This window comes from Petaurus breviceps, unplaced genomic scaffold (assembly GCF_028583685.1).
Source record: "Petaurus breviceps papuanus isolate PSGF00001 unplaced genomic scaffold, PetGlider_PUasm1.0 140, whole genome shotgun sequence".
NCBI classification, from domain to species: domain Eukaryota; kingdom Metazoa; phylum Chordata; class Mammalia; order Diprotodontia; family Petauridae; genus Petaurus; species Petaurus breviceps.
In genome coordinates, this window is record NW_027185698.1 from 43,888,553 (window position 1) to 43,902,791 (window position 14,239).

Sequence of the window (14,239 nt, forward strand, 5' to 3'; positions counted from 1 at the left end):
TGTGTGTGTGTGTGTGTGTGTGTGTGTGTGTGTGTGTGTGTGTGTGTGTGTGTGTGTGTAGAGAGAGAGCCTTAAATAAGAAAAGATTGTGAGTAATGGTGGTGGCAGAAGATTTGGAAATGTCAAATGGGGAACAATTATACCAACTTGTTATTAGTTAACCCACTGTGTTTAGGCTCGTAAGAGAAGAATGACCCTATACTATAGAGGGTAACCAATGAAACAATGTCTTCTAGAGGGGACCAAGTTTCCATGAGTTAACAAAGATAAAAAAAAGTGTGAAAAGAACAGGTTAGGGAAGAAGGAATAATTAAGCAGAGGCTTCAGAGTTCACAAGAGAAAAGACCGGAGAAGGGGAACTTATAACTAGGGAGTCATAGAATTGATCTAGACAGTGACAAAAGTATGGGGAGAGGCAGCCAAAAATGGGGGTGGGCCTTCCTCCCACTGGAAACATAGATTCTGGGTCACTGGGATTGGGGGAGCAAGTGGTGGAAATGTGTTAGCTACAAGTACCAGTTGGTTGGAGAGAGGGCAGTAAGATGGCATAGTGGATAAAGTACCAGGCCTGAAGTCGGAAGACTCATTTTCCTGAGTTCGAATCTGGCCTCAGACACTTCCTAACTGTGTGAGCTGGACAAGTCCCTTAACCCTGTTTGCCTCCGTTTTCTCATCTGTAAAATGAACTGGAGAAGGAAGTAGCTAACCATTCCAGTATCTTTGCCAGGAAAACCCCAGATGGCATCAGGAAGAATCAGACACAACTGAAAATGACTGAACAACAAAGTTAAGTTATGGGGGTTTCATTTTAGGAAGGATTTTAACAAATTGGAGAGCAAACAAATGAGAGTGATCAGGAGACTATGGTATGCATGGCAAAGGACTACACAAAGGCACTGGGGCTATTCAGCCTGGCGAGAAGACAGTGGCGACGTGAGAGCTGTCAGCGATCTGAAGGGCTGTGGTATGGAAGAGGCCAGAAACAGTGGGTACACATTATAGCAAGGGACGTTTAAGACTGAGATCAGGCAAATCATCCTACAATCAGAGTCATCCAGAAGAGGGATAGGTCTCCTTGTAGACTAGCGAGCTCCCCGTCACCGGTCTCGGATAAGGAGAGGACTAAACAATATCTGGTCTTTTCCCATTCTGAGATTCTGTGATTCTGGGCACGCTCACAGTAGTAAAAGCAAGCTCTTGCAGCTCTGGGATTTGCAGGCTTCTCTCAAGCAGTGGAGAGAAAACTAATTCAGTGATTAATTTCCTTCCAGTGAAAATGATTAGTTTTCCTCCATCTGTTTTCAGCTTCTACAAACTACTCTGATCTTTCTTCCATTTCTCTTTATTTCCTGTGCCCCAATTTTCAATTAGAAATATGCTAATCTGTTTCACTGGGCCTCTGGTTGTGATGTGTAAGTGACTAACAATTTGAACTCTATTCTTAGATCCTAGTCACAACAGCACTTCTGAATTTCACAATGTAATTTCAAGAAGTGTGAAAGTCTCCTCCCCCAGCTATTTTTCCCAAATCTGTAAAAAGTCACAAGTCCCTCTTCTGTTTGAACTGTTTGAAAAATAATTCACCTGGGAAGACTGTGACATTATACAGAGATCACATTATAGGTTTTGAATGGAAAGTAAATACGTGAAGACCAGACAGTTTAAGTGTCTCTGACTTTTAAGGAGGAAATGACCCTCTAGATGAATGTCTGTCTTTTTTAGGGTTATAACAGCCAAGCATTTGGTCCATAGAGGATAATACACAATCATGGTTCTACGAGTCCAAACATGCTGGCCTGCTATAACTGTAACAAAAAATGTTAGATAGTGAGTTTAGCGGTCCTTTATTCATTAAATTAAAATATGTTGATTAATTACATCCACCTGAATGTATGAAATGATAGATGCCTCATACAATCTAATTTTCCATGGAAGAATACCAGAAAAACAACAAGATGGAGGAGAATGCATATGGAAGCACAAGTATTCAAAGACAGAATCTAATTGGCCTTCTGATTTTCATGCTAAACTAACTGCATTTTATACATGGTTTTTATTTTATCATATCATAACCATGAAAAAGATCAGGAAAAGCAGATCTGAGTCCCAGTATTAAGTCTACTTAGTAGCAATGTGATCTTGGGAAGGTCATAACATCTCTCACCCCAGTTCCCTTATCTACAAAATGGGGATAGTATAGAAATACCATTCTGCCTGTCTCATGGAAAGCAGCATGGAAATAGCAGAGAGGCTTTGGAATTGGGAAGACCCAAGTTCAGGTCCTAGCTCTTACCTGTAATAATGTGACCATGGTCAAGTCATTTAACACCTTAGTGTGCTCCAAGCAACTCTCTAAAACTGTAAATTATAGGTATGTTGTTGATCTGCATTAGTAGAGGGAATTTTCATTAAGGAAACCAATGAAATTCCTAACCCATCTGGATATCTCCTCCTCTTACCTAAAAACAAAACAAAAAACCTTAAACCTATTTTACAGAATTGCTGTGGGAAAAGTGATTTGTAAAACTCAATCAATAGGCACTTACAATATAACAGGCAATGTGCTTGGATCGGAGGATGCAAAGCCAGAAATTAAATAGTCCCTGTCCTCAAGGAGCTTTCATTCTATGGGAGGTAACAGCGTGTTTACATACAAGTTAATAAAAGATTTATGTACAAAATAAATGCATTATGATCTGAAGGAAGAGTATGAACAACTGAAAAAATCAGGAAAGACTTCCCATTATTTGTGTCTTCCTCTGTCCCCTTCTGATCAAGAGTGTAATCTAATTCACTAACTGATCTATTTTTCAATGATGAAGATCTTGCTTCAGTGACCATCTTCTAGTCTTTCTCATCCTCAGACTAGGTTTCGGCTGCATTCTTTCATAAAATCCCCACAGTACCATATGCAATGCTATCCCCTCAAGTCCTCCTTTGTTGCCTCATTGTAAAATGGAGGTGACCTTGAAGGCTCTTCCAGAGGAATTCAAGCTCTGTAGATCCCACCATGTGGGGAAGGTCTGGTAATTCACTATATGTCAAATGAGGGCCTGGCTCAATACAAAGGCTCATCACCAGAAGGAAGTCTAAGTCTGACCACAGCAGCTCATGAAGACTTTCCCCTAAGGTGTGGTGGGGCTATGTGCAGTCAGCATCAATGGGGAAAGTGTGGACACTGATGAAAAAGTCATCACTCCTGGAGGTATTGAAATGTGTGCTAGGGGGGAGGCTAGGTGGCTCAATGAATAGAGCTCTGGCCCTGGAGTCAGGAGGACCTGAGTTCAAATCTGGCCTCAAACACTTAATACTTACTAGCCATGTGACCTTGGGCAAGTCGGTGGCTCAGTGAGTAGAGTACCAGCCCTGGAGTTAGGAGGACCTGAGTTCAAATCCAGCCTCAGACACTTGACACACTCACTAGCTGTGTGACTTTGGGCAAGTCACTTAACCCCAATTCCCCTCTGAAAAGCAAAAAAAAAAAAAAAAAGAAATGTGTGCTAGGCCAGAAGAACATGTATATATGATTGTGAATTGTTATTATTAGTAGTAATAATAGTATCTTAAGATCCTACGATTTAGAACTGAAAAAGACTCTAAAGATCATTTAGTTCAGCTCCCTAATTTTACAGAGGAAGGAACTACTATGTGATGTGTTTGGTTTTAGAAAACCTGTTCTAACATTATGTCCTATAAATTACATGATACAGATTTTAAATCCCAAATTCCCACTTAGTATTAAAGGATTCAGTGATAAAAAATATAATATTAACTCTCATTTATATAACATGATAAAAGGGCCTTTCTTACAACAAAGTTGTCAAATGGGCAAGTATCATTACCCCATTGTACATACAAGATGAAATGGTGATCTGTGGTTATATAGTTATTAAGTGCCTTTTCATAAATTTATCTAACTCCACTATACACAAAATATCAATGTAACAAGTGTAAAAAAAGAGTTTAAAAACTTTTATAAGTATAAAAAATCCAGCAATCTGGACTCTGATCATCATTAGGACCCTAAACTTTTATTCAACTAACTCTATCATCACTGTTATATCTTAGAGTAGTATGACTACATACTAGCAGTATGACTAATTCAATCTCTATCTTGGCCCTCATATGTTGGCTTCACTTTTCAATCTTTAATCAGTAGCATAATTTAAACATGCAGTTTAAATTAGATTAATAAATAGTAAATATTATTCACATGTAATATAGGCTATACAGTCCATTTGATCTCCAGGTTCAGCCATTCCGAAACCAGAAAATCCTTTTAGATTGGGATCCAGTTTCCTTCTTTTTGGTATCCCAGTTCTATCATGGGGTCGTGAGATGTGGGCTGGACAAAGGCAATTAACAGAAATTAGAGTGCTTTGAAAAAACCTTAATGATTTTCATGGTCATGCCTATATGAGCAGTTAGGACCTAAGGATCATTCTCCTAGGACTCAGCATCTTTATTCTCCTTGAGTCTCAGAGCATCACTGTAGGGTCTACTCATGTTCCTTTTGGTCTCTGAAAACTTTAGCAATGAAATGAGGCATTGGACAAAATGCCCCAAAAGCTAATACTTTTAAACAGGGCAACTCCTGACTATTGGAGTTTAACCTCTACAGCAGCACTGAAACAGATTCTCTCAGCTGCAGTTATTTCTCTCACTCTCTCAGTTCCTGTCTTTCTCTTGGCCTTTCAAAAATTCTATTCATAGTGCTACATCTGAAGTCATCCCCCTTTTTCCATTGTCCACATTTGCCCAAAGGCAGATGAAATTATGTCAGAATGCTGGCAAAGGGGTCAGAATTCCCCCATTGCCTCCATTTTTAATGCATACAAATTAATACACAACTTATAAGAGTATTAAAAAGTATCACTAAGGAAGAGACCTTAAAGGGTGCCTTTTCCAATCCTTTAGAGGCTCAGAGATGGTAAGTACCATGCCAAAGGTCACATATCCAGTGGACAGCAGAACAGGTACTCAGTCCTAGGTCTCCCAACTCCAAGTTCAATGATGTTTTCTTTTACAACGATGCCTTTATAATTGTCTGCTTCCCTGTGTTCTGTAAAAATGGATATGTAAATCAATCACAGTTATTTGTTATGGGATTGAATAGTCTAATGGAAAGAGGACTGGACAAAACTATTTGATACTGCTTTAAAAAATAGAAAAATTGATGAGGAAAATAGTTTAGATCCACAACATACAGAAGCAAATGAACATATTAGGACAATATTCAAGAAACCCAAAGAACCCAACTACTGGGGTAAGGATTCACTGTTTAACAAAAACTGCTGGGAAAATGTGAAAGGAGTTGAACAAAATTAGGTTTAGACCAAGATCTCACATTATAAAATACAATACATGGCTTAGATATAAAAAGTCATATAAATAGAGAAACATGGAAGAAAATACTTTTGTAACCATGAACAGAGTAAGATTTTATTCTAGACAAGGAATAGAGAGGATCATAGAAGATAAAAATGAACAATTTTGATTGCTTAAAATTAAAAAGTTTTTGCACAAACAAAATCAATGCAGTTAAAATTAGAATGGAAATAAGTAACTGGAAAAAAGTCTTTGCTGCAAGTTTTTCTGATAAAAGTCTCATTTCCAAGATATATAAGGAACTCATTTAAATATATAAGACTTCATCTCTTTGAATCCTCACAACAACCCTGTAAAGTAGGTAAGTAGGGAATGCAAGTATCATTATTCCCATTTAACAGATGAGGAAACTGAGTTCAAAGTAGCTAAAAAAACCTCACAGCTACCAAGTCCCTGTCCTCAAAAAGTTTCTAATCTGATAGGGGGCGGGGAGAGGGCTGAAGTACACTTAACCAAATACATAAAGAACTAGAAAGCAAAGTACATCATGGGAAATGGATGGTCCAAACTATGTCATAAGGGAAACTGGAAAATTGGGAAAACAGAGATCAGATAAGAAAGGTTCCACATTAGCAGTGGAAAGAACCAGTAAGGAGAGTAGATCTTGATATCAGAAGAATTGACACTTCCCAGATGTGGGACCTTGGCATGTCCCCCCCTTTCCCCCCCCCCCCTCTCTCACACACACACACACACACACACACACACACACACACACACACACACACCTTTCTGACAGGACTGCTGTATAAAACCTCAAACCCTACATAAATGAGTTACTATTATTATTAGTCCAATCCCATCATTTTGCTTCATAGCCAAAGAAATGTTAGCAGAAATAATTTCTTAGAGAGCTAAGGATAAAGAGCCCTCAAGTGTTCACATAATTGCCAGGAAATTAGAAATAGTTTGCCTCATTATCTTCCTCCACTATTTCCTGAATCCCTCTCAAATAAAGAAGTGGCCTTTCTCCTCTCCAACGCAAATTGTTCTGCATGCACTCTTAATCCCATCCCACATCTGTAGTAGATTTCCTCCACCACCATCCCCATCTTCAGTCTCCCTGTCTATTGACTGCTTCCCTGCTGCTTCCAAACATGCCTAGATCTCCTCCATCCATGAAATACACCCACTTGATCTGACCATTCCCACTAACTCTCATCCTATATCTCTCCTCCATATCCTGACTAAAGTCCTTGAGAAAGCTGTCTACAACTGGGGCTTCCACTGCTACCCTTCTAACTCTCTTCTAAGCCCTATGCAGTCTGGCTTTCTACATCATTATTCAACTAAAACTGCTCTGTTCAGAATTACCAGTGATTTCTAATTGCCAATATTAATGGCTTTTTCTCAGTCCTCGTCCTTCTTGACCTCTCTGCAACCTTTGACGTTGTCAATTTTCCCATCTCTTTGGTTACTGTCTTTTCTAGTTTTCATGACACTGCTCTCTCCTGGTTCTCTCCCTACATCTCTGACAGCTCTTCCTCAGTCTCCTTTGCTGGATCTTCATCCAGGTCACATCCATTAACCAGTGATGTCCCCCAAGGCTCTGTCTTGGGGCTTCTTTTCTTCTTCCTCTATACTAGATTTCTTGGTGATCTCATCAGCTCCCAAGGGTCACATTATCATCTCTGTGCAATGACTACCATATCTATATACACAACCCTAGCCTCTATGCTGAATTCTAGTCTTATATCACCCATTGCCTTTTGAACATTTCAAATAGGATATTCTATAAACATCTCAAATTCAATATGTCTACAAAAGAACTCAGTCTCTCTCTCTCCCTCTCCCCACCCCACAAAAAAAATACCTTTCCTCTTCTGAATTTCTCTGTTACTATTCAGATAATTATCATTCTCTCAGTCACCTAGGCTCACAATGTCAGGACCATCCTTGCTTCTTCATTCATATTCATCCCACATAACAAATATGTCATCAGGTCTTATCATTTCTACCTTTATAACATCTCTAGTATCCTTCCCCCTCTTTCCACCCATATAGTCTCCACCCTGGTGTGGACCATCACCACCTCTCCAGTAGACTACTGCAATAGCCTTCAAATTCATCTCTTTACTTCAAATCTCTAACCATTCCAATCCATCCTCCATGTAGCTGCCAACGTGATTTTTCTAAAGTATAGGCCTAATCATGTCATTCCCCTCCTCAGTTAGCTACAGTGGACACCTGTTATCTTCAGGTACTATATTAAATATTAATTATATTATATCCATTATTACATAAGAATAGAATAGTATATAATTATACTATATAAATATCATATTAAATATTAAATTATCTATTTGGCTTTTAAAGCTCTTCATAAAGTGGACCCTTCCTAACTTTTTCAGTCTTCTTATACTTTATCTTCCATGTAAACTTCAATCAAGCAATACCAAACTTCTTATTGTTCATATTAAGTTCACAAGCATTTATCAAGTGCCTACTATGCAGATTTTTAAAATATGTAATATAATATACTGAACACATGTAAATGCTTTGCTTATGGTTGTCAAACTAAAGGCCCTGTGAAGTCGTAGATAATACAGAGCTTAATTTGGAGTAGGAGAATCTGGGTTCAAATCCTGTCCAACACTTAGTTATGTTACCCTGGACAGGTCATTTAATTCCTTTGTGCCTTAAATTACTCCCTAAAATAGATCAGTAAACCAGTATAGTTATGATCTGCTGTGGTATAAGGTGCATAAATTACAGAATTTTCCTATTTGCTTGCCAAGAGAATATGGTGAATAAGACATCAAACATATTTCTTCCTTTCTTTTTTTAGGTTGCTTGCCCAAATTCATGATGAACTACTATTTGAAGTGGAAGACTCACAAATTCCTGAATTTGCAGGTGAACTTAAATGTTACAGTAAAACATAATATAGCTACTTCTTTTTAATAATATTTTATTTTTTTCTCAACTACACATAAAAACAATTTTTAGCATTCATTTTTTAAATGTTGAGTTCCAAATTCTGTCCTTCACCTCCCTTCTCCTCCCTGGCCCTGAGATGGTAAGCATCTTTATTTATATTTATTTTTATATATTTATTTATATAAGTTACACATGTGTAATCATGTAAAACACATTTGCATATTCATCTTTTTGTTAAAGAAAACAAAAAAGTGAAAAATAGTATGCTTTGGTCTGCATTCATATCAGTTCTTTCTCTGGAGGTGGAAAGCCTCATAAATCCTTTGGAATTTTCTTGTGTCATGTATCACTGAGAATAGCTAAACCCATTCACAGTTGGTCATCATACAATGTTACTGTTACTGTGTGCAATGTTCTCCTGGTTCTGCTCACTTCACTCAGCCTCAGTTCATATAAATCTTTCCAGGTCTTTCTGAAATCTGCCTGCTCATCATTTCTTATAGCACAATAGTATTCCATTATAATCATATACCACAGCCTGTTCTAGCTATGTTTCTTTTATGAAAAAGTTTAATGTGACTTATAAGTAAATAAATACCTACAGTTGTCTAATACTAGAGCTAGAAGGAAGCTTACAGTTCATCCAGGCCAACTTTTTCTATTTTACTAATGGGGAAATGAAGCCTAAAAAGGTAGCTCTGACAATAGAACCCCAAAGTCATTGGATTATAGAATGTTAGAGTTGGGTAAAATCTTCAAATAGATGATCTTAGAATAAACCTCAGGACCATCCAGTCCAACCACTTCATTTTACAGTAGAGAAACTAAGTTATTATGTCTAGGGCCACATAGCAAACCAGTAAGTGGCAAACCAGGTCTCCTAACTCCCAAGTGAGTGGTCTTTGTGATAAGAGATCAGATTGTTGACTCTCAAAAAATTTGTGAAATCAGCTGAGTTTCTCTTCAGTGCCTGCTTTCTACTCTTACTACAGCTTGCCTCAGGTTTGTAGTCCAGTTATCCCCATATTCCGACCTCTCCCAGGCTTGTATTGATTAATGTAGTGTCTCCACACTCTCAGCCCCAGTAAACTAATGCCAGGAATGGTATTATGGATGAATGAATATTGAATGAATATGTTCCCCTCTCCCCCCTCAAAAAAAAAAGAGGAGCCACAATGTTTAACTCAAAAGAAATAATCACTAATGGAAAAAATGTTGTACATCAGTGATAAGGGAAATATTTTAGGGAAGGGGAGCCTTCTTGACATTCCTCAGTCACACCACATAGTAGCTTCCTACTTCACCTACATAGGAGACAGACCACATCTTATTTAACCAAGAAAATCATTGAGTAGCTTCTCTAATGGAGGATTTATGAGCAGACAGGGTTAGCAGACACATAGGATTAGAAGACCAACATGGAAGGGTTGGATCTGCACCTACAAAAATGAAATCAGAGATTTTTCAAAGCACCCCAGTTATCATCTAAATCATAACCAGAAATGGCTTTTTATTCTTAACAATACAGTCAGTAACATGTCCCAGCATAAGACAAAAACGTAACCACAGACAGAATGTCCCACATTCAGGTACATCAAGTGGTTTTTAGCCATCTCTGCTGTATCTGTCCCCCACAGATCTTCCCCTCCTAAGTAGAAATCACTTAGCACTTGAGACATCAGGCTTCTCCTTTTTCCCCCTTGACATTTCCTTGATGTGTCCCTCCTTAGGGAGGGTGACACTGAGCCCCCATTTTCTCTTCTATAAAATAAAGGGATAAAACTGGGAGGATCTCCAAAGGCCCCTTTCACATTTAATAGCCTACAAATCTAAGTGATGTTTCCTTTATGGACCAGAGTTCCCTCAAATGTAAAAGAGAATAATTATAATACCTATGTTACTTCTCTCCCAGGGTTGTTGTGAGGAAAGTACTTTGCAGATATGAGATTGCTATCAAAGTGTGAGTTTTTGTTATCATAAATGTGAATTATGAAAAAAAAACAGACCCTACACCTGATGAGGAAGGTTAGAGGGCACAGAGGGCACATGAACACGCTGTCCTAAACATGGAGGACAATGGACTTGAAGTTTATGTGCCCATTCCAATGTGGTGCAGTGTTAATGGTGTTCTCTGGAGCCAGTCATGAGGACCAAGCCCCAAGAGTTTCCATGGGGATGTTCCATTAGGTACCACTTCTCAGCAATGTGGTGGAGAGATTTCTGTTCAGATAGAAGTTGAACTAGATACCCTCTGAGGTCCCATCTAATTCTCCAATTCCAAATTGGAAAAAAGCCCTGAACTGGGAGCCCAAAAGGCCTGGGTTTGAACATTGGCTTTTACCCTAACTTGCTGTGTAAACCCTGGGAAGTTTCTTCCATTCTCAGGTCTTCAGTCTCAGAAGAAGTTGTCAATTGCAAGTGTTGAACTAGAAAATTCTAACCTGAGTGTTCTTTATCTCAGAGTTATCTTGTACTCCTCCCATTCCCTCTTAGCTCGCATGTTGTCACGTCCTGTTGATTCTGTTGCCCAGTATCTCTTGTTTCTGATCTATCTTGTCTACTCCTTTTGCCATCACCCTAGTTGAGGCCCTTATCACATCCCCCTTGGACTATTTTAATAGTTTAAAATTTTTAAATTTATTTTTTACTCTCAGTTCTATATTTTCACCTTTTCTCACCCCTCCCCCACCCATTGAGAAAGCAAGAAATATGATACCCATTATACATATACAGTCATACAAAACATATTTGCACATTAGCTATGCTCCAAAAAAAGCAAGAAAAATAAATAAAAGGGAAAAATATGCATTAATCTGCACTATGAGTCCATGAGTTTTCTATCTGGAGGTGGATAGCATTTTATATCATGAGTCCTTTGGAATTGTGGTTCATCATTGGGTTGATCAGACTTGCTAAGTCTTTCACTGTTGATCACAGTATTGCTATTGCTGTACAGGTTTTTCTCCTGGTTCTGCTTAATTCACTTTGTTCCAATTCATAAAGGTCTTCCCAGGTTTTTCTGAAACCACTCCCTTCATCATTTCTTATAGCATTCTATATAAATTCTAACGCATTCATGATAGTTTCTTAATTAGGCTCCCTGACTCCAGTATTTCCCCTGTCTTCTAATCTATCCTCAATATTATTGCCAGACTGGTCTTCCTGGTGCACATATGTGATCATATCACTTCATTCAAAACCCTTCAGTGCCTACCAAATAAGGATCAGACTCCTAAGCCAGGAGGATATGCCACAAGGTGATGCTTCTTCCAGAATCTTATATACAAATTATAGGCAAACTGGACTACTCACCATCTCCCAAATAGGGTCCACACCTTCCTGTCTTAGCACCTTTGCTTCCTGCAGCATTCTGCATCTATATGGTACAGTAGAGTGAAAAAGAGGGCTGGATTTGGAACCAAAAGACCCAGTTTTAAGTTCCATGTCAGATACTCAAATGACTGGGTGACCTGGGACAAATTGCTTAACCTCTCTAAGACTCATCTAGTGATAACTAATACTAGCATTTATTAAGTGCTTTTCAAGTTTACAAAGTGCTTTACAAATGTTACCTCTTTAGCCTCACAACCTTCATAGGTGCTAGTAATATTATTCCTATTTTACAAATGAGAAAACTGAGGCAAACAGGGTTAAGTGACTTGTCCAAGGTCACACAGCTAGTAAGCATCTAAGACTGGATCTGAACACAGGAAGAAGAGTCTTTCTGGCTCCAGGCACAGCACTCTATCCACCATACCACCAATGAGAATTTAATTCAATAATCTTTAAAGTCCTTCCTAGTGCTAACACCTATGATTCTAAATACTATCTCTTCTGTTAAGTTTTTCCTAACATTCACAGCTGGAAGTGATTTTTCCTCATTAGGTCATCATTATACTTTTCTCATGTACACACTTTGTAGTATAGTTCTCTGCATACATTTTATCCCACTAACGTATAATATCCATTGTGTTAGGGACTGTCTATCCATCACATCTTGTCCAACACCAAACAGAGGGCCTTGCGCATAGTAGGTTCTGAAAAAATGTTTACTGAATGATGAATGAATGAATGAAGTAAAGAATGAACAAATGCAGCATTCTGACTCACTGGCTGGGTCCCCATATTTAAGAGGACATGGGGTCACAAATTCCTTTGGGGGCTGATCTTTACCATCTAAGTGCAGAGGCTCCCAGACTTAGGGAGTTTGATCCTTGCACAGAAGACACACCTCCCTGAATCATCCAACACGCACCAGCTTCAAATATTATACAGACTTGGCCCCAAATCTAATTGGTATAAAACCTGAGTCTGCCCTAAATTGGTATCATGTTTTATCATTTGCTGATATATTTTTCTTCTTTACAAATATCTCCTTTTTAAGAATACAGTCTATGTTCGTGGTAGCCTGTACTATGGCAAAATGGTTGGTCCCAGAAACCCCCAGCACCTGAGCATGAGCAAGGTAGAACAGGCTGTCCTCTGTTTGTATTCTTGGAGAGAACCTCAGGGCTGACCATTCTGGAGCAAGCCAGCAGCCAGCCCATTCGAAGACACTGCCGCTTAATCTGGAAGCTATGCCTGCACCTAGTGTCCATTCCTGTGGCCCTGAAAGGCCTTTCCTTCAGCAGGCCATGATGCTATCTCCCAAGAAACTAAGCCCATGTTTATAAACCAGAAGTGAGCAGGCAGTCAAATGCTACCCTTCACTGGGTCATGAAGAGTCTCTCCTAAACATTAGGAGCAGCTGCTCTTTTTTGTTTTTTTCTCAGTAGCTTAAACCCCTGAAATACAAATAAAATTAACCTCTTCCCTACATGGTCATTACCCACAATTTAATTTACTTTTTCGGTCTCATTTCAATACTGCTGTGATAATGTGAACATTAACTCCCCACCTATTCAAAATCTGATCCCCTGTAGAACTGGTTTATTGAAGCCATCCATGCATTTGTCTACAGAATGAGAGTCCATCACAAGGAATACAAGCCTGGTTTCACTTAGGAGGGAAACATATCACAGTTTAGCCTAGCTGATTTTTCTATAGGCCTTAGAAAGTCTTGGCTGATGGCCCCAACAGGGCTTCTCTGAGCCAAAGTCCAGAGGGAGAGACCCTGGGACAGTTCAGGATACACTCTGCTGCTTTTCCCCTTGGGCCCATCTGGAGGTCCAGTCATTAAAGACAAACATATCAGATCTGGAAAAGGCCTTAGAACATAGAAACTCGGGGCTGGAAGGGACCTTGTACAGGGAATGCTGAACCTTAAAAGGGACTCTAGATCACAAACCACCAGAGCTGGGAGGGGCCTTAGAAACCACTTCATCTAATTACCTGATTTTACAGATGAAAAGATTGAGACTTACCCTGCAGAAGTCCAGGTGGTGACAGAACCCATTCTCCTGACTCCCATTCCAATGTTCTTTTACTACACCAAATAAATTTCATTTATCCTTAGATATAAAGGCATCCTTGGAGCAGAGGGAATTATAATCACTTTAGAGATGAGCGAGCTAAGGCATAGTTGCCTACCTTTCCAAAATGCTTGGCATTACAAGTGGATCAAGGCCGTAGCCACTCCTCTGTCCATGGGGCTTCCTCTCCTTGCCTGTTGGCTGAACCTCAGTGGGGTGGAGGGCAGAGCTAACTGAAGCTAGAGTTGAGGCCTACCTTCAGCACTTCCCAGCTATGCCATCTTCTCTTCTCTGAGGCTATTTCCTCCTCTTTAAAACAAAGAGAATAACATTTGTATAAGCTCACAGGGTACTTTGCCAACAACGTGGCAAATTGGAAAGAGTTCTGGATTTGGAGTCAGGAGACCTGAGTTCAAATCCCAGCTCTGCTACCTACTACCTGTGTGACTTTGAGCAAGTTACTACCCTTCTATGGATCTGTTCCTCATCTGTCAAATGGAAAAAGTATATTCTGTGGATTGATAACCATAGAAAGGTTTTCCAGCTCTAATGTGTATTTT

The 14,239-nt window shown here is 39.2% G+C and overlaps 1 protein-coding gene across 1 annotated transcript in view; it reads left to right on the forward strand.

The window, feature by feature from the left end:
* LOC138148362 (HAUS augmin-like complex subunit 3) overlaps positions 1-14,239 on the forward strand; it is a 369,469-nt gene that overhangs the window by 336,483 nt on the left and 18,747 nt on the right. The window contains exon 23 of the mRNA XM_069071053.1: positions 8,177-8,244. Within this exon, the coding sequence (XP_068927154.1) occupies positions 8,177-8,244 (68 nt within the window). The remainder of the gene's footprint in view (positions 1-8,176; positions 8,245-14,239) is intronic.